Source organism: Dromiciops gliroides, chromosome 4 (assembly GCF_019393635.1).
Source record: "Dromiciops gliroides isolate mDroGli1 chromosome 4, mDroGli1.pri, whole genome shotgun sequence".
NCBI lineage: Eukaryota > Metazoa > Chordata > Mammalia > Microbiotheria > Microbiotheriidae > Dromiciops > Dromiciops gliroides.
Window position 1 is genome coordinate 53405494 of NC_057864.1, and position 21319 is coordinate 53426812.

General features: G+C 42.8%; 1 protein-coding gene across 6 annotated transcripts in view; it reads left to right on the forward strand.

The window, feature by feature from the left end:
* Positions 1–21319, forward strand: part of LOC122753444 (nitric oxide synthase 1 adaptor protein) — a 407315-nt gene that overhangs the window by 314353 nt on the left and 71643 nt on the right. For all 6 annotated transcript variants that reach the window (XM_044000834.1, XM_044000836.1, XM_044000835.1 and 3 more), the window contains one exon: positions 13754–13862. In XM_044000834.1, the coding sequence (XP_043856769.1) occupies positions 13754–13862 (109 nt within the window). The remainder of the gene's footprint in view (positions 1–13753; positions 13863–21319) is intronic.

A 21319-nucleotide genomic window follows, 5' to 3' on the forward strand; every position in this document is an offset into this window, starting at 1 on the left:
CTACTGTACTACCTCGCTGCCTTTATCTTTGAGCCCTTAGTTTTCTCCTCTATAAAAAGGGAAGGCTAATTATTGCATTGCTTACTTCATGGAACTGTTTTGGGATCAAACATTAGCAACCATTTTTTTTTTCAGTGAGGATTTTTTTTTTTTGGTGGGGCAGTGGAGGTTAAGTGACTTGCCCAGGGTCATACAGCTTGTAAGTGAGCAACCATTTTTAAAAAATTATAAAAGTATTTTATTATTTTCCAGTTATATGTAGAGATAGTTTTCAACATTTGTTTTTATAAGATTTCTAGTTTCAAATTTTTCCCCTCCCTCCCCCGCTCCCCAAGACAGCAAGTAATCTGATATAGGTTATATATGTACAATAACATTAAACATATTTCTGCATTAGTCATGTTATAAGAGAAAAATCAGAGCAAAAAGGAAAAAACCTCAAAAAAGAAAAACAACAGCACTAAAATCAAAAGAAATAGTATGGTTCAATCTGCATCCATATTCCACAGTTCTTTTTTTTCTGGATTTGGAGAGTCTTTTCCATAATCAGTCCTTTGGCACTGTCTTGTAATGTTGTATTGCTGAGAAGAATCAAGTCTATCACAGTTGATCAACACCATAATGTTGATGATACTGTGTACAATGTTCTCCTGGTTCTGCTCATCTCACTCATCAGTACATGCAAGTCCTTCCAGATTTCTCTGAAATCTGCCTGCTTATTGTTTCTTACAGCACAATAGAATTCCATTACATTTATATACCACAACTTGTTCAGCCATTCCCCAATTGATGGGCAGCCCCTTAATTTCCAATTCCTTGCCACCAAAAAAAGAGCAGCTATAAATATTTTTATACGTGGGTCCTTTTCCCTTTTTTATGATCTCTTTGGGAAGAAGACCCAGTAGTGGTATTGCTGGGTCAAAGGGTATGCACAGCTTTATAGCCCTTTGGGCATAATTCCAAATTGCTTTCCAGAATGAGTGACCATTTTTAATATATGTACAGAGCTCTATGAACAGTGAAGTGACATACCCATGAGCCTCTTTGCCTAGAGTTATTATTCCTTTCCCTATCAGGAATCAGGACTTTGAATAAGAAAGGCAATGAGCTTTCCAGGTTCCCAAAAGAAAAATCTTGATGACATGCTTAAAGCTATGAGCCCTTAGGTTAAGCCAGTGCTGACATTGGCTGGCACAGGGTCAAACCTAGAACTTGGGAGGCTGCTGCACCCTTCCTTCTCTAGTTTCAAATTCATCCTGAGGCCTGAAGCTCTGGATTGTAGCTGGGTTTGAGGAGGCATAGTGTGTCTTCAGCAGGAGTGGAAGCAGGCTGCTTTCACCCAAATGTATATTGATCTGGGTACTGAAGGGACATGATTACAGACAGGACCAGAGAATCCAGACATCTTTTGTTGTTGTTGTTTGCTGTTGTTGTTTGTCCTTTGTTCTCAAAAAGGACCATGACATCAGTTTGATGTCATGACTTGCAGTGAATTGGATTTAAGTGAAGGAAGGCTGTTCAAGGTCACCAACCTCACTCTCTTCTCTGGAGCCATCTGGGTCCAGCGGCAAGATATACATCAGGATAATTAGATATAGCCCCGAATGTTTAAGGCAGTTGAGGTTAAGTGACTTGCCCAGGGTTACACAGCTAGTAAATGCCTAAGGGGAAATTTGAACTCAGGTCCTCCCAACTTCAGGGCCAGTGCTCTATCCACTGCACACCTAGCTGCCCATTCAGACATCCAATCAGGACATTCAGGAAACCCCATAATCTAGTATCCATGTTCCAAAATCATAAGAGTGATTGGTGGTACCCCCCCCACACACACACACCACTCAGGAGCTGGGGAGGGGGAGGAAAGAAAGACATGGAAGCAGTATTAGGTCAAATAACAATAGCTCATGTTTGTATGCTTCTGAGCCTCTGAAAGGACTTTCACATATATATATATACATATATATATATGGACATAGAGATATGCATGTATCTATACTTACATGAGTATAGCTCATATAATACATATGCAATATATAATTATATATAATACATGTATAATATATGATTATGTATTACATGTGTATATATCATTTATCCTCATAGCATCTGTCTGAGCATCTGTGTGAATATATATTAAGGGATAAGAAGAATTCAAAAGACATTTGAGTGCCTACTGTGTGTAAAGCACTTTGTTAGGTACTGGGGGACCTGCAATGGTTAAATAAAACATAGCCCCTGTCTTTATGGAGCTTAGAGTTTAATAGGGGATAAGATTTCTTCCTTTTTTTCTTTCTTTTTTTTTTCTTTACATTGGAACCTTAATTTTGTTGGTATCAAGAATTTCTAGGAAGGAAGCTCTCTCTAGTCCTGCTCTGCAATTTGTAGCCTTAGAAGAGTTTCCTGGAGTGCTTAGAAGTTGTGATTTGCCCAGGGTCACTGTGTGTGTATATATTTTGGTGGGACTCAGGTCTTCCTGGTTCTGAGGCTAGTTTTCTTTCTTTTTTTTTTTTTTTTTGGTGAGGCAATTGGGATTAAGTGACTTGCCCAGGGTCACACAGCTAGTAAGTGTCAAGTGTCTGAGGCCGGATTTGAACTCAGGTCCTCCTGAATCCAGGGCCGGTGCTTTATCCACTGCGCCACCTAGCCGCCCCTTGAGGCTAGTTTTCTATCCACCATAGCACGCTGCCTTTCAGGCAATATGCTATATAACCAAAGGTGGTATCTTACTAGTACCCAGCTTGATGGAAATGGTTAATATTGGTTACTTGTACTCATTTGGCAGGTGAGGAAACTGAGGCACAGAAAGGCTAAATGGACTTTCATTAAGGTCAGATGATAAGCTAGCTCTAGAGACAGTCCCTAGGTGGCACAGTGGATGAAGCACCGGCCCTGGATTCAGGAGGACCCGAGTTCAAATCTGGCCTCAGACACTTGACACTTACTAGCTGTGTGACCTTGGGCAAGTCACTTAACCCTCATTGTCCCCCCCCCAAAAAAAAAAAATTAGAGACAGGCCCTAGATCTCCTGAGTCAGCTATCAACAAATATGAATGCTTGAGGCCCTTTATGCTAGGCTTAAGTCATTAGAGATCCACATGACATTATGTATCTAGGCATTCCCTCTCATTCCAAAGGCCCCCTCCACCCATATGTGTATGAAGGAGCAACAGTGTCTTTCATCAGGGCAGAGAGTCAGGGTCACATCAAGCAGAGCTCCCAGAGGGGGCACCTGCCCCTTGTTTCCTCCAGAACGCACCTGCTAAGAAAACTGGTAGCTTTGTTTGGCAGAAGAGAATTAGTTCTGCCAGCTCTGAGACTCATCTCATCTGATTCCTAATTATGGAACACTAAGTGCAGGTTAGAAGCAAGAGAGAAGGTTTACATCTGTCAAGCTGTACATCAAAAACCCTTTCAATTTGCGAGAGCTTGGTACTAATCAAAGTGAAATGTGTTTTGGGGGGTGTCACCTGAGATCGGAAGGGATTAATTGCATCTGCCCACCAGCTGTTTAGGCGTGAGTCTGAATTCAGGTCTGGAGTGCATCGACACAGGATGGGGGCTTAGGAATAGGGCAAAGAGCCTCAAAAAGGGAGAGCCCTTCTTTCTGGTTCAGCTGCTGTCATATGACTGTAACAATTGTATGGGGCATGGGAAGAAGGCTTAATGGGGAACTAGAAGGAAACAGTCATCAGCCCCTCTCATTCACCACTAACTCCCAAGTATCCCAGAAGGAGAAGCTGCTGTGGCTGGTGACCTGGCACCAAAAGTGCCCAGCATGAGAGAACACTTGTAATGGCTACCACTCTAGTCGTACCTCCCAATAACCACTGTGGTCCTTGGAAGTAACAAGGTAGCTTCCTCCATGGTACCGAGGCTTCTCTGGTGATGGAACCTCAGCAGGAAAGAACTTCTAGGAGTCTTAGCACCTCAGCAGAAGATCCTCATCTGACTTAGAGCTTAGTGATGTATCCCTGACTTCTGCAGGCAATGATAAACAATGTTTAAGCAGAGAACTATGGTGGCTGGCAAATGGAGTGCTGGATTCCACTGATGGGATGTGGGAGAGGTTGTCTTTATCATCATGGTCTCATGTGGTATTGTCAATTGTCTTCCTCCTCTTACTCAGGACTTACCCTGTTTCCTTTATTGAGTATAAAAAAGCTAATTTCCCCCCAAATAAAGATACCCTACAGCAAAGACACCTCAGATAAATATGATCAGTTCTTTTTTTTCTTTTGTTTTGGGAAGATGCCTTCTTATATCTTAACCATCCTAATAGGGAGAGATCAAGGAAAAGGAAGGATGATTCATTATCCATCTCCTTCCTCAACCTGCTTCAGATCCTTGTTAAGCCACCTCCCCTTTGCTGAAAAAGAAAGTCCTTCCTTGGCCATGACATCCCCTCAAGCTATCATCCTTTATGTCTACCACACCACTCAGGAACTGGGGAGGGTGAAGAGAGAAAGAGGTGGGAGCAGTATTAGGTCAAATAACAATAGCTCATGTTTATATGCCTTTATCACTTCTCACTTTTGGGGGGAGGCGGGGCAATGGGGTTAAGTGACTTGCCCAGGGTCACACAGCTAGTAAGTGTCAAGTGTCTGAGGTACTCAGGTACTCCTGAATCCAGGGCCAGTGCTTTAACCACTGTGCCATCTAGCTGCCCCCACTTCTCACTTTTGAGACCAAATTTGGGGAGGAGGGATCATCTATATTCACTTGCTTCTATTTCTTCAACTCCTACATAGTTCTCAACTCCTTGCTTTCATGTTCCTCATTTTCCTGACCCCTCTGAAGCTTAGGATAGTGTGAACCACCCTGTATCTTGTAGATACTTTCTCCTCCTTTGCCTTTCTTAACCATGATTTCTTTTAGATTTGCTTCTTCTGAATCCCTACTGGATTACATCATTCATCTTCTACCTCCTAATCATGCATATATCCCAAAGCCTTGCCCTGGGCCCTCTTCTCTTTCTGAACTCTCTCTAGATGATCTTAAAGTTCCCATCATCTTAATTATCACCTCTACGAAGATGGCTTCTAAATCTAGCATATGCCCTAATCTTGGGTGACCCAGTGGGTGGAGAGCTGGGCCGAGAGTCAGGAAGACCTGAATTCAGATTCAGCCTCAGATACTTCCCAGCTGTGTGACCCCCAGCAAGTCACTTCATCTCACCTCTAAAATTAGCATAATGACACCTACCTCTCAGGGTTGTTGTGAGGATCAAATGAGATATTTGGAAAGTTTTTAGCATAGTTCTTGGCACATGGTAAGCTCTATATAAGTGCTAGCTATTATTATCGATCCCACTTCTAAATTTCAGTTCTCTTTTATCAGAAGCCTATTGGATATACCTTTGACATCTCCAATGGGACATCTGTGTGAACAAAACAGAGCTCATCACCCTAAACACCACCCTAGTTCAGGCCTATATCACCTCTGGCTTCAACTATTCAATTCAGCAAGGCTTTATTACAGGGCAGGCCCTGCAGAAGTCTTGTAGTACCTTTCCAACCAGTCATCTAGAATCCATTCTCTCTCCTCTACAATCCATCCACTTTACAGGGGGCAAATTAATATTCTAAGGCAAGAGTCTGATCGTGTCATTCCCATACTCAAAAATCATGAGTGACTTGCCTCTAAGATAAGTTACAAATTCTTCAAGCTAGCATATCAAGCCCTCCACAGTGGTTCCCACCTGTACTCCCAGGTTTATTTCAAATTACTCCTATTTATACACTCTGCTTTCCAGCTAAAATTGCTTGTAGCCTGTCTCCTTCTTGCCTGTAATGTATGCCCTGCTAACTTTTAAGTACCCCACCCCCAATCTCCTATTTTCTTCAAGGTTCAGTTTAGATATCACCTTCCCCTCATAACCTTTCCTTTTCATTCCCCTTGTTGTAATATTTTCCTCTTCAAATGATCTTGTACTTAGTAATCTACCCAGATACATGTACCTACATGTGATAGCCTCCCAGGAAAATGTAAGCTCCTTGAAGTCAGGAACTCTGCTGTGTTCCCAGAACCTAGCATAGTGTTCAGTCCTACCTGAGCTACAGAAGGTGCTTGATAAGTTTGTTGAATTACTTTAGTTGCCTCCTATCCTAAGAGCATTAATTAGTAGCTCTTTCCAAAAATGGAAGCATCTAAATTCAGTCTGCCTGGGCCACACACTCTTTTTTTTTTTTTAATTTTTTGCAGGGCAATGAGGGTCAAGTGACTTGCCCAGGGTCACACAACTAGTAAGTGTCAAGTGCCTGAGGCTGGATTTGAACTCAGGTCCTTCTGAATCCAGGGCCAGTGCTTTATCCACCATACCACCTAGCTGCCCCTGGGCCACACACTCTTAAGAGTCAGTCAGAACAGAATTAAATAAGAGATACTGCTGGAAGAGTGATGAAATCCCTCTTCAGTGAGCCACTTTAAGAAAGCAATCCGTCTCTTTTCTCATGGGAGCCAAATTCTTCTCTTATCCTAGTCTAGATGTGGTAGAGGAAATATAGAAAAAGGTCTCATCCCCAACCAGTCACAAATAGAACCCAGCTAAAGAATAGTGTAGGTGATGGGGCTATAGACACTTCCCTGGATCTCTGTAAACCCCGCTTGGCTTCTATACTGCCTAGACTTTAGGGAGAAAGAGTGACTCTTTCTCTGCTTTGATAAAATGAAAAGATTCAAATGGGCTTTTGGCTTAAGAGGCTACTCTGCCTTCAGGTAAGACCATGCCATCGCAGATGAAAATTTTTTTTTCCAACTTAAAATAATTTTGACAAGTGGTAATTAATGAATCAATGTTGGCTTGAAGAAGAGTGTCCAGTGGGATGCCCAGACTCTACACTTGTTTTCCTTCCATTCGATTTTTTGATTAAATGACTTAGATGAAGACACACATCAGGAACTTGGATGGAGACATAGATTATATGTTTATCCAATTCATGATTGATGTAAAACTTGTAGGGATAGTTAACGTGCTGGATGATAGAATCAAGGTCCCCCTCCCCCACCCCAAATCATGAGAAGGTAGAATTATCGGCCCAAACAAACAATATCCTACCCCCTCTCTTCACAGGTTGTAACCCTCCAGTGAGGTCTTTGTGAATTGCTGTCACTACAACCCTACTCCAACCTCCAAAAACACAAAGAATAGTAAAAATCGCCTGGTAAAAAGGTGCCAGGTGATTAGCCAGACCTCACATGGCAGACATAAAGTTCATTGCTAGATCTGTTCCACTTTCATAAGACCTGCCACAATTTGACAGACGTAGTCTTCAGAAAAGCAGTATCATTGCCAATCCATGATTATGTAGTAGAGTAGAACTCTGGTAGGGAGAGAGGTGGGAAGGAAGGAATGAAATAAGGAAGGTAGGAAGGAAAGAAAGAAAGAAAGAGAAAGAGAAAGAAAGAGAGGGAAGGAAGAAGGAAGGAGGGAAGGAAGGAAGAGAAAGAGAAAGAAAGAAAGGAGAGAAGGAATGGAGGAAGGAAGGAGGGAGAGAAGGAAGGATTTATTAAGTGCCTCCTATGTGCAAGGCACTGTGCTGAGTGCTTTTACAAATATTTTCTCATTTGACCCTCATAACAACCCTAGGAGCTAAGTGCTATTCTTATCCTCATTTTACAGTTGAGGAAACTGAGGCAGAGATGGTAAAGTGACTTGCCCAGGGTCACATAGCTAGTAAGTATCTGAGGTTGGATAAGAATCTAAATCTTCCCAACTCCAGGCCCAGCCCTCTATGCATTGTGCCAGCTATCTGCTAAGTGGCAAAGTAGAGCTTGGCATTTATTTAACTGTCTCAAACAAGATAAGTTTAATAGAGATAAATATAAAGTCCTATACTTGGATTTGATTGTAAAAGCCTAGAGGGAGTCACAAATGAACAGCAGTTACTATGAAAAGACCCAGGGGTTTGCACTGAAGGCTAGCTCAATATGAGCTAGTTACAGAAGAGTGTTGATTGCAGAAGGTAATGGTGTCACAGTACCGGTCACGGCTCTTCTGGGGCATGTGGTTCTGGTCTGGGCACCACCTTTAAGAAGGACATTTTATAAAGCTAGACTAACTCTAGATCAGGGCAACTGGGTTAGTGATAGGATTGCAAACCATATTATATGAAACGTAGCTGGAGAAAATATGGAGCTATGTAGCCTGAAAAGAAAATACTTAGAAGGGAATAGATTCCTGCCTCCAAATATTTGAAGGGTTGTCATGTGGGAACATCAGTCTTACCGTGTGTAAGCCCAAAGGGCAAAGTGAGAGGCAGGTTCCAGGTCAATATTCAGAATAACTTTTCTAACAATTAGAACTATCTAAAAAGGGGGGGAAACTGCCTTAGGTGCTTAATGAATATTTGTGGTTTTGTTGATTCAAAGAGGTCGAACAAAGGCTGAATGAGCATCTGTCCTTGTCCATTGGGGCTGCTTTGGGTACTTGGGCACTTGGGCAGCCTGGCTATTGATGCCCAAAGCAGGAGGCCTTTGTTTTAGCATTCGTGTTCGTTCTCTCTCCCTCTCTCTCTCTCTCTCTCTCTCTCTCTCTCTCTCTCTCTCTCTCTCTCTCTCTCTCTCACACACACACACACACACACACACACACACACACACACACACACACACACACATACACACACACACACACACACACATACACACACACACACACACACACACACACACACACACACACACACGGGAAGGCTTGAGGTGTAAGGAGGAGTGGGAGCACAGAACACAGGTGGGGCAGAGACAAGATACCAGGCCTGAGGTGCAGCAGTCATGGTGAGAAGAAAAAGGGAGTTTAATCATAGTTCTGCAGTGATTATTGCTTGCCCTTTGTGCTCCCAACTTGGTCATGCCTCTTAAACAGTGAGAGAGAGGACTGGTGTCCTGTCTTCTCTATCAGAGAAGTGGCCCAAACCTCATCCCCACACCTCCCTCATTGGGCCTGGAAGCTGTCTCCTGCATGACCAAGGCCCTAGCCCTGGTGCTAGGGACCAGAAAAATCAGCCCTGACATGAGTCGTGGGCTGTAATTCTAAGGCAGTGGCCAATGGGCAATGGGCAATACAAAACCCTCACAGGCTAGGAGAGGCTAGAACAACCTCCCTCTGGGTCAGCAATGAAACAGGAAAAAAAAAATCAGGGTTTTATAAAGAGATAGGGGTTTGTGCTACTAGCACCTCTGGCTTTCCACCTTCAGTACCAAAGGAAAGGAGTCACCCAGTTAGCAAGGTTGCAGCAGGTATGTGAGGTTCTGATATGGAGAGTTCCAGGAAAGGAACAAAGAGATGGAGGAGGGAGGAATGGGAACTACACAAATAAAAGGAGGGGGTGAAGTATCTGGGGATGATAGGAACATGCTCTGTTGTTGGCCATCACTAGGAGGATAGGATGTGCCAGTTGTCGCTGCTTGTTAAATTTTAAGCAGGTGCATTTCTCCCTCACAAATTGGTCAAGGCTACAAATCAGGACTTGATTCATTGTTTTGTTGATTGTCTAGACCAAAGAAGGTGATGGAGAAAATGTTAATGATGTCGATTAAATTTAAAAGTGTGTCCTGCAGAGGTATTTTTGTCCTCCCCTTTAGAGAACCAGTCATTAACCATTTACCAGGACATCCATGGATGTGACCCACCTTTGCATCTTCTGATTAATTGACCCTCTGGTGTCAAGTCATGGCCCCCATTTTTGGAAACTCATTGTTAACAGAAGCATATTCATTGTGACATGAGATGTGAGAATCATGAAGAATAGATATCCCTCACTATATCCTACCCTCTTTACATGGCCTGAGGCATGATAGCTCTTGGGTTTGATTCCCAGAATTCCTGAAGTGCAGAGGGCAGTTTGATGACAACACGGGTCACTGGCAAAACTTTCTTAGGAAATTTTTTCTAAGTTAGGGTTTTTTTTCTTTAGCTAGAGGTTGTTTGCTTTTAATACTGATACATTATATTTCTGAAACTCAGCCATAGTTGAGCAATCTCCAGAGATCTCTGAATCAAAGCGAATGGCTGTACCCAAACAAAGATTGTCATCAGATTAGCTGAAAATACCCTTTGCCCATCAAGGTAAAGATTAACCTTGGCTTCACCTCAACCACTAGGCATGTGCTTTCAGAATGTCTCAGAGGTATGCCAGCTCACGCTCATAACTCTCTTATTGGTTTTAAATCTAGATCTCTGTCTTTGGGGCATAAAAAATGATAAATAAAAAATCTCCAAGTTCTATGCGGGAAGCACCTGAAAAACTAAATCTGCCTTCTCATGAATGAAATATATAGCCCATACACAGGCATTTAACACATTGTGGGTGACTAGTAATAGCATGGATCAGCTAGGTGGTTCAGTGAATAGAGCACTGGTTTTGGAATCAGGACAACTCATCATTCCTGAGTTCAACTCCATCCTCAGACACTTCCTAGCTATGTGACCCTGGGCAAGTCACTTATTCCCTTTTGCCTCAATTTCCTCATCTGTAAAATGAGCTAAAGAAGGCAATGGCAAATCACTCCAGTATCTTTGCTGAGAATGTCCCAAATGGGGTCATAGAGAGTCAGACAGGACTTAAACAATTCAACAACAACAACAAAAGTAATAATGCTGGCCACTCAACATGTCTTTAATCCCAAAGTCTAGAGTCATAAATTAGGAAGGCCTTCTTGTTAACATTAGAAGGACAGGGCCTGGGGCAGCTAGGTGGCACGGTGGATAGAGCACCGGCCCTGGAGTCAGGAGGACCTGAGTTCAAATCTGGCATCAGACACTTAACACTTACTAGCTGTGTGACCCTGGGCAAGTCACTTAACCCCAATTGCCTCACAAAAAAAAACCAAACAAACAAACCAGGGGCTGCAGAGATGTAGTGACTTTGTAAACACGCCCAACTCATAAGTCAGAGCTCCAAAGTTTTCCTCTTCAGGGGCAGCTAGGTGGTGCAGTGGATAGAGCACCAGCCCTGGAGTCAGGAGTACCTGAGTTCAAATCCGGCCTCAGACACTTAACACTTACTAGCTGTGTGACCCTGGGCAAGTCACTTAACCCCAACTGCCTCACTAAAAAAACCAAAAAACAAAAAACCCAACAAAAACAAAGTTTTCCTCTTCATTTGTTTTGGGGGCTCACTTAGTAGCACATAGTAGGGGCTTAATAAATAAATGCTTGTTCCCTTCCTCTACTATGATCTGTGGCACCTAAAGCTAGCGGAGGCAAACTACAGAGCACAAGCACTAGAGGATCATTGGCCTTGGTGGTCGAGGCCATTCCCCTTCCCCATTTTGGCAGGATGTTCCTCTACCCATCATCACCCACCATCTTGGAGCTGCTCCTGGGTTTCCTAACTTGTCTTTCTCTGACGGTGATTTGGCTCTCTCCTGTCAGGTTATGTAAACGCAAGGGGGCTATTTTATCATTCTAAAAATAAGTTATGTCCTGCTTTATTATTGAGGAACGATGCCTTAGAGAAATGCACACAGACAGATGGCTTTGTCACAGAAGCAATTTATGGCCTGAACTTTCTGAGGACAACTCCATGGCTATTCAAGCCCTCCCTCTACTCAAGGGGGAAAAAATGAGCAAGGCTGGGTAGCCTGAGGGCATTCTGACTTTCCCTGTTATATAAACAGCCTCTTAGACCTCTCTTTAAAAGCCACATCGAACTGAAGGAGCTGGAGATGCCCCTTTTTTCTCTTTGCAGTAAAGCAGCCTAGCCCACCCAAGGACGCAGGACCACCAGGGAAGCTCACTGAGGGAGTGGGAAGGGGCAGCTGAGTTGTGGTCCCAAGGGACTCTGTGGTTCTCAGGCTGTACCTTAGCCTGAGGGGATAAGGGGGCACGCTTCTTTCTTTCACCATGATTGACCTGCCATGGATAGCTGCTTTTCTGGCTCCCTGGTTGCAAGCAGCTGGTTAGTTACTTAAGTAGGTAACTGAGGACTAGGTGGCCCAGACAGGAGTATATCTGTCCCCCTTTACCCTGCTCCCCTCTTCCCAAAGTTAGCAAAGGAGGGGGAAATTGACTTAGTTTGTGACACCAAACTTGTGCTTGGGTTGTAACCTGTTTCTTTTCTTTTCTTTTTTTTTTTGACTCACTCTTTCTTTTCTTTTCTTTTCTTTTCTTTTCTTTTCTTTTCTTTTCTTTTCTTTTCTTTTCTTTTCTTTTCTTTTCTTTTCTTTTCTTTTCTTTTCTTTTCTTTTCTTTTCTTTCTTCCTTCCTTCCTTCCTTCCTTCTTTCTTTCTTTCTTTCTTTCTTTCTTTCTTTCTTTCTTTCTTTCTTTCTTTCTTTCTTTCTTTCTTTCTTTCTTTCTTTCTTTCTTTCTTTCTTTCTTTCTTGTGGGGCAATGAGGGTTAAGTGATTTGCCCAGGGTCACACATCTAGTAAATGTCAAGTATCTGATTCAGGATTTGAACTCAGATCCTCCTGAATCCAAGGCTGGTGCTCTATCCACTGCACCACCTAGCTGCCCCTGTAGCCTGTTTCTTAATGAGTATGCTTTCTGTTTGGCCAAACTTTCATTCTGCTATTAATTGGCTTTGTAACTTTGGGTAAGTCCCTTCCCTCCCCTTCTCCTGGACCTCAGGATTTGGGGATGGGTAGGAGCAGGTGGGTTTTGTTGTTTATTTGTTTTTAAACATTGAGTGCCTACTAGGTGGTGCAATGGATCACATGCAGGGCCTAGAGTCAGGAAGAATCATCTTCCTGAGTGGAAACCCACCCTCAGACATTTACTACTTATGACCCTGGGCAAGTCACTTATCCCCTTTTTGCCTCAGTGTCCTCATCTGTAAAATGAGCTAGAGAAGGACATGGCAAACCACTCCAGTATCTTTGCCAAGAAAATCCCAGATGAGGTCATGAAAAATCAGACATAACTGAACAACAAATATGGCAGACCCTGTAGTAATCACTTTACAAATATCTTATTTGATCCTCAGAACAACCCTGAAAGATGGGTGTTATTAATATACCCACTTTACATCTGAGGAAACTGAGGCAAGCAGAGGTTAAGTGACTTGCTCAAGGTCACATAGCTAGCAAGTATCTGAGGTTCAAATTTGAACTCAGGTCTTCTTGACTCCAGGCCCAGTGCTCTGTACTCTACCACTTACTTACAGTACTGTATCCAGTACTCTACCACTTGGATGTTTCTGTTTCTTTTCTTAAAAAGGGAATTGGGGGGGGAGGGGGGATTAGAGGGGCAGCTAGGTGGTGGAATGGATAGAGTCCTGGATTCAGTAGGACCTGAGTTCAAATCTGGCCTCAAACACTTGACACTTACTAGCTGTGTGACCCTGGGCAAGTCTCTTAACCCCTATTGCCTCACTGCGGGGGGGGGGGGGGGGAAGGAATTAAACTAAATTATCTCTTAAGTCTGCATCAGTTCTAATACTTTATGACTGATTTCTACTTCCTTTCTTTGACAAGGTAACCTGACTTCTCTCTAATCCATTCACCTACAAATAAATTAGTCTGTCTCCTCACCCACAAATCATCAGGAAAAAAGTTAACTACTAGCTGAGGGTCAGTTACTATTTCCATTTTGTCCCTCCAACTCCCTTATGCTCCAATCCTTGTGGAACCTGTTGGGAAGAGACCTGATTCAGTATAATCTTCCTTCCCTATTTTGGGAGTCGGGCCTTTTCTTATGGTGTGGCCTCATCTGGCGCTCTATCTTCACTGTGTTGCTAAAGGTTTCTGAATTAGAGATTTGACTGTAATCTTCTTCTTAATTAACTTCTCTCTGCTTATTTATTTCCCTTGTAGGATATTCTATGTCTCCCACGATTCTCAGGACTTAAAGATCTTTAGCTACATTGCCAGAGATGGTTCCAGCAACATCTTCAGGTGTAATGTCTTTAAGTCCAAGAAAAAGGTAAGAGGTGGGGAGGGCTAGTATTTTAACTAGGTTTTTTTTTTTTTAATTATTATTTTGTCCTCCCATGTGTGCAGAGCAAGCCCAATCCCACACTGCTTTGTTTCTCTATTGGCGGCTCCCAGGATTTCAAGGTGTACTGTCAGACACAGTAGGAAGTCCTCTTGAATATTTCCCATTTGACTTGTCTCAGCATAGTCCAAGTTATCTTCAGTTCAGTCTGGGCTGTGAAGGGTGGGATGATTTAATGGGAAAGTCCTGGATTTAGAAGAGGAGTCTCAGGTCTGAATCCTGGCTCTGCTCTATTCTACATGGGTCAAGTTAGGCGAGATTACATAGCATCCCTGGCCATCATTTTTCTCACGTGTAAAATTAGTGCTTTGGGGGTGAGAGTGGGGGTGGTCAACAGTCAATTAGTTCTAAGTCCTTTCTTATCCTGCTAACAGGCAGGGGTGTCCTAGAGTCAGCTCATACTGGCTCAAAGAAAAGGGAAAAGCATAAGCATTTATTTTTTTGTTTTTGTTTTTTGTTTTTTTTTGTTTTTTTGTGGGGCAATGGGGGTTAAGTGACTTGCCCAGGGTCACACAGCTAGTAAGTGTCAAGTGTCTGAGGCCGGATTTGAACTCAGGTACTCCTGAATCCAGGGCCGGTGCTTTAACCACTGCGCCATCTAGCTGCCCCATAAGCATTTATTAATGTGCTTACTCTATGTGAGGCACTCTGCTAAGTGATTTACAAAGATCTCATTTGATTCTCATAACAGACCTGTGGAATACATGACATTATCATCCCCATTTTACAGGTGAGAAAACCGAGGCAGACAGGTGAACTGACTAAGTCATTGTCTTGGTCATTGTTATTTAGTCATTTTCTTCAGTTGTGTTTGACATTTTGTGACACCATTTAGGGGATTTTCTTGGCAAAGATACTGGAGTGGTGTGCCGTTTCCTTTTCCAGCTCATTTTGCAGAGGAGGAAACTGAGGCAATGAGGGTTAAGTGACTTGCCCAAGGTCACACAGCTAGGAAGTATCTGAGGTCAAATTTGAACTCAGGACTTCCTGACTCCAGGCTTTGCCCACTCACTGCTCTACCTAGCTGCTAGTTGTTAAATTTTCAATGTGAGTATTCACACCTCAGAAATTCAGCCAATGTTAGAAATGTCTAGATTTAAGAAAATGACGGAGAAAATGCTAATTATACAGATCAAACTAAAAAGGCATCATGTACACATGCCCCATCCCACCCCCTTTGGAGAGCCACTCATTAAATATTTATTAACACAAACCTGCATAGGGATGTTTAATGGTGCTACAGACTGGAAGAATGGAGGCTGGAATGAGTTGTGTTTTGGGGTTTTGTTTTTTTTTTTTCTTTGTGAGGCAATTGGGATTGTGGCTTACCCAGGGTCACCCAGCTAGTAAGTGTCAAATGTCTAAGACCAGATTTGAACTTGGATCTTTCTGACTCTTGGCAGGTGCTCTATCCACTGTGCCACTTACCTGCCCCTGGGATAAGTTTTTTGTTTTGTTTTGTTTTGTTTTGTTTTGCAGGGCAATGGGGATTAAGTGACTTGCCCAGGGTCACACAGCTAGTATGTGTCAAGTGTCTGAGGCCAGATTTGAACTCAGGTACTCCTGAATCCAGGCCCAGCGCTTTAACCACTGCGCCATCTAGCTGCCCCTCCTGGGATAAGTTTTAAGGACCTTTTCTTGAGACAACATTTCAGCCTTGTTCTGTGATATAGCTTTTATAACCATGCTTGCTAATGCCTACCCAACTCATAACTTGAACATAAAATACTCAGGTTTGTTGAATTGAGGAGCCACATATGTGATGTTAGGCAAGTCAATTACCCTCAGTTCCTAAATAATTCCTTTGGGCTGGGAATCTTCACATTCTAGTAGGTGACAGCTTTCATAGGTCCATGGAGCTAATCTTGTCTACCCATGAGTCATCTGGCTTAAAAAGAAAGTTAAAAAATATTCAGGAAATAACTCTGTTGGCTGAATGAATTTAGGAATTATAAGATCTGGGTTCTAATCCTAGCCCAAGTGACCTTAAACGAATCCATCTCTCTTAAGAGGTTTCCTCGTTTGTGAAATGAAGAAGCTAGATTCAGTTCTCCCCAGATCTACTGTAAGAGTTTAATAACTAAACCGTTTTTTCCCCTTGGTGATCACAACCCCCTCCCCCAACCGTGATGGGGCAAAACATCCTGTGTTGTTCTACTGCTTTCCTGGTTTTATCAATTAATCCTGCTGGGTGGGGCAGGGAAGGCCCATAGAGCAAGCAGACTTTCTATTAGAGGCCAAACCAAGGGCAAACAGTCTGAACACCTGCCCTGCCTCACAAATAGAGTGAAGTAATAATAATAGTAGTAGTAATAATAATGATAATAATCATGGAGGGCAGGGTGTATCCCCTTTTTTTCAGCCAATAACTAAATCCTTGGAAATTGCCTGCCTCGCCCTTTGATCTTGGAGGCCAGCCCAGAATATAGGGTTCCCTTTACCTTGAGAATTGAGGCAGCCCACTGTTTCCCTCCTGGTTTGGCTGACTATCACAAAGCACTGGGGCCTATTAGTTGTGCCAGGTGGGCCTTTCCTCTTCCTTATACTGTCCACCCACACCTTAATGAGGTCCTCATTCTTTACGGGGTTGGCTTTCCCAACCTTGCTTGGCCAGTGGCCATGCATTGGAGTGAATTTTTTGTAGCCCTAGACTGCTGGCCCTGCCACAGAGCCCTTGGTGGTGGTGGTGGTGGTAGTGGTGGCAGTAGTGGCAGTAGTGGCGAGGGCCTGTTTCCATGCTGGGAAAGAGAAATGAATTGTTAAACAAAGGAAGCAAAATCAGGGAGGGGTGGGGAGTGAGCTTCCGGATATTTATTTTTTAAGGTGCTTTTGGTGAGGGGAGTTTACCCTTGGGAGAGATAAAAATACCAAGTGAGGGAAGCATTTTGGGGCCATGAGGATGAGGAAATGACCTAGAGGCGATATAGGCTCTAGGAGAAATGTGTCCTTCAGAGATGCCTCTGTAGATTGACTGTAACCTGCAGGTAGTACTCTGGGATGGATTTATTCTCTAGCTCTTAAATAATATTAAAGTAAAACGCAGTTACAAAATGCCTGTTAGGAAGCATATAATGGATTTGCTTATACTATAAGTCCTGCCCTAGTAGAAATCCCTTAAATGTTTTTAGTGTTCTTATTCCCCCACCTCTCTACTATCACAGTGTTCTAATATTATTATATCTTTGATTGGAGCCCATTGTTTGTTTTTCACTTCTTAGTCACATCTCACTCTTCATGACCCCATTTGAGGTTTTCTTGGCAAAAGATACTGACAATTTTTGCCATTGCCTTCTTCAGTTCATTTTACAGATCAGTAAGTGGAGGCAAATAGGGTTACGTGACTTGTTAGTAACACAGCTAGTAAGTGTCTGAGGCCATATTTGAACTCAGGTCTTCCTGACCCGAGGCCTGGTACTCTAGTGTGCCACCTAGCTGCCCTTTGGAGCCTGATGTGGAACCCGCTGACTTTCTGAAGAACGTAACTTCCCTGACATTTGTTGTTCTGTTTTCTCATATTCTACTTTTTAAGAAAATAGAGGTTCTACTTACTAGGAGTGTGGGAGGTGTGAAGGAGGCAGGAGGCACAGAGGGTGTAAGCAAAGTGCCTCATTGAATGGGGATGAGAAGACACATGTTTTCCGGTCCTGTGCTTTTAGAACTAGATTATGCCACTAGATTCTCTTACAGAAAGTCTCATAAGCTCTTTGCATCCCAGTTTTTCCAGCTACAAAAAAGGCAGTCAATAAGCATTTATGATGTGCTTACTGTATACCAGGAACTGTGCTAATCACTGGGGTACAAAGTAAGACAAAAACATAGTACCTGCCTTCAATTGGCTTACAGTCTAAAGGAGGAGACTTTACACATAAAAACAAAACTGTACTTACAAGATGTATACAGTGAAAATGGAATGTGATCTCAGTGGGAAGATACTAGCAGGACTCGGGGGAGGGGAAAAGTTGGAACAAACTTGGAAAGAGTGAATTGTAAAGGATGTTAGAAGTGATCTCACCCAATTCCTCTTCACCCCTGTTTTACAGGTAAGAGAACAGGCCAAATCTCAGTGATTTTCCCAAGGTCACAAGGAGCAGGGTGATGATTTGAACACGGCTCTTCCTCCTCAAAACCCTAGACCATTTCCCATTTTACCCTTCTGGTTTCATGTTATTTAAAATGCATTGATGCATTAGGAAGCATGTTCTACTGAACAGATCACATGCTAAGACTGACCCCAATGTGGCCTCGTTAGATGTGACCAGTGTTGGAAAGGTAGACCAGCTGAGATTCTTGCTTGAGCACAACAGAAACCTGTGATGGTATGAACACCTGACAGGTTCTCTTCCCAGGTATCTCTGGCAGGGACAGCATGACTGGGGTACTTGCTGCTTCCGATTAAGCCACCTCCATGAGGCTGTGTAGCCTGTGCTATGTGCGACCCCTGTCATTCAGCCCTGAGTGGAAGGTGCCCTCCTGTGACTCTTCTCCCAGCCCACCAAGGATGCAACAGCCATCTGCCCTGATTAAGAGGGGTTGTCATTTCCTGCTTATCAGCGCATCAGTGCGTGAAGTGTTGGTGATTAATAAGTCATAATAATCTCTTCTATTATCTGCATGGGCAGCTCCTTGAAATAATTTGGCCTGCAATCAGTACTCAATTGGTTTGGGTGGGGAGAGCTCATTTCCTCTGATGATGCTGTTCCTGCTAGATTGGAGGATGGGGGGATCGGGAGCAGCTGGGTGGTTGCTGAGCTGGCTTTAAGTTGGCAGTGGATCATCCGTGACAATGATTATTCTACTAAGGGATTAATCACCTGCCTGGTGCAGTCCAGGAGAGAGAAGCCAGTCTTAGATTTCAGAGGGAAGGGCTTGTTTTTAAAACTTCCTAATTTGTATTTATTAGCAAGAAATCCTTCAGAGAGACCACTAAGATTAAAAAGGGCAACTGGGATTTGCTTTGACAGAGCATTTGGTTTTGGTTTTGAATGAGGACACTTTTTTAGAGATGCTGAAGACTGGCAAGTTTTCAACACCCCTAGCCCCACCCTCTGCCATCTGAGACTCCCTGGCAGTCTCATAGTCCTTCCAAAGATCAGGTTATGGGTGGTAACCAAGGTCACGAGTGGCTGAGGTTCAATGCAGATTCTTCCACCAAAGTCCTCTTCCCATACCTCATCCTGGCATAGCCATGAGGCTCTGGCAGCACAGCATGAACTCTGGCAGGACCTATTAAACTTGAAGGTTATCAAGATTCAATCATGGTCCTAGAAATGGACAGGATGTCTATTTTCCGAGAGCGAACCTTGCTAACTACGGCACTGCTCATTACACAGGGTGATCATTCACACCAAGTTTCAAGACCAGGTGACTGAGTGGTATAATGAGCAGAGCACTGAACATGGAGTCAAAAAGACCTGAATTCATATCCTGTCTGAGACACTTAGTGCCTACGTGACTCTGGGCAATGATTCAACCCCCGTTGACCTTGGTTTCCTCACCTGTCAAGGGAATATAATAATAGCATCACAGGGTTGCTGGGGGGGATCAAATGAGATGACATATGCCATGTACATTACATATAAATGGTAGCTATAATTCTTCTTCTTAATAAAATTTAAAAAGGAATTGTGGCTTCCGACAAAATTAGAGATCCTTGTAGTGTTAAAACAGGACAAGTCACATTCAGGCAAAAGTATAAGTCACTGGCAGCCTCCGGATATGAGTCTTGTCAAGAATAAAGATATTTCTTATCCAAACACTGTTCTTCCCACCAACTCCTGCCAGAGTTCTCTGCACCAAGTAGATGATGTGATGATTGCTGTTTTTCCTAATGTGTGGGAAAAGCCAAGTTGAGAGAATCATTGGATGATGGGCACTCTATCTCCAGAAGAGACAGAATTTAGAGTCAGAGGACCTGCATTTGAATCCTAATTTTGCTACTCAATACCTGTGGGACCTTGGGAAACTCAATTTCTTTGTGCCTTGGATTCCCCATCTGTATGAGAGGACTTCTGACCAAATGAGTATAGAAGCACTCAGATCAGTTCAACCATATACCTACTCCAGCAAAAACCTAAAAATTGCACCAGGTCGAATAATCATACAATGAAAAATCACAGTCATAACTGGACTGTGTGAGAAGAGTTCAGAAATATGAAAGAATGGGAAGAGCTGGCATCAGTTAAATCTCACTCTTATCTGAACTGAATAAGGGCAGTTGAACACAAACATATACAGAAACCCAAACAGTTTGCTGTAGAAATACATAAGACTCAACAAGGAAATAAATTAAAGCATTAAGAGAGAGGATAATACCTGGGAAGGAATAACCAGAAGCAAAACAAACTTTCTGATCCAGAAGGAAGAATTAAGTAAAAAGCAAAGAACAGGAATGGCTGAATGGATTGTGGTCTTTGAATGGAATGGATTATTTTTGTGCCACAAGAAATGATGAAAGTGACATTTTCAGAGAATTTTGGCAGTATGAACTGACTCAGAGCAGGATGGGTAGAACCAGCGAGAACAGTTTCTTTAAAGACAGGCATATAGCAAAGAAAAGCAATTTTGAAAGACTTAAGAATGCTGATCAATGAAAAGACTGGCCATGTCTCTAGAGGACCTAGGATGAAACATTTTGTGCCCATCTCTTGGCAGACAGATGATGGATCCAAGGTGTAGCAAGAGAAAGAGATTTTTGAATGTAGCCACTCTAGAATCTTTTTGTTCAACCCAACTTATTTCTTCTTTTTCTTTTTCTTTTTTTATTGAGCTTGAGGAGCAGGGATAAAGGGAAGTTAGCAATTATTATCCCAAAAAAAGGAGGTCAATGAAATTTCTTCTTAAAACACAGCAAAGGAAACAGAAAGAAATTCAGAAGGGAACACAGACAAGCAAGACAGTTCTAAAGACAATGCATGGAACGTGTGTATATACACACATACATATATATTTAAAAGAAAATTGTATGAAATGGAGATTCACAGTTTGACATACAATCCGCTTTTAGTGTTCTGCTGTATATATGGAAATAATTACTTTTTTATTTTTAGGTTCATAATAAAAATTAATATGCATTTAAAAAATGAGAGGGTTGGACCGGAGATTTTTCAAGGATCCTTCTAGCTCCAAATCTATGATTTATTTTGGGGGGGCGCGTCTTTTTGCACGGCAATGAGGGTGAAGTGACTTGCTCAAGGTCACACAGCTAGTGTCACCTATCTGAGGCTGGATTTGAACTCAGGTCCTCCTGAATCCAGGCCTGGTGTTTTTATCCACTGCTCTGTTTAGCTGCCCCCTGAATCAGAGAATTTAGAAGCCACCTTGGTGGGCATCAGAGCCATCTCATTGGTCATTAATTGGTAACAGAGCCAGGACTAAAATCTAGCTTT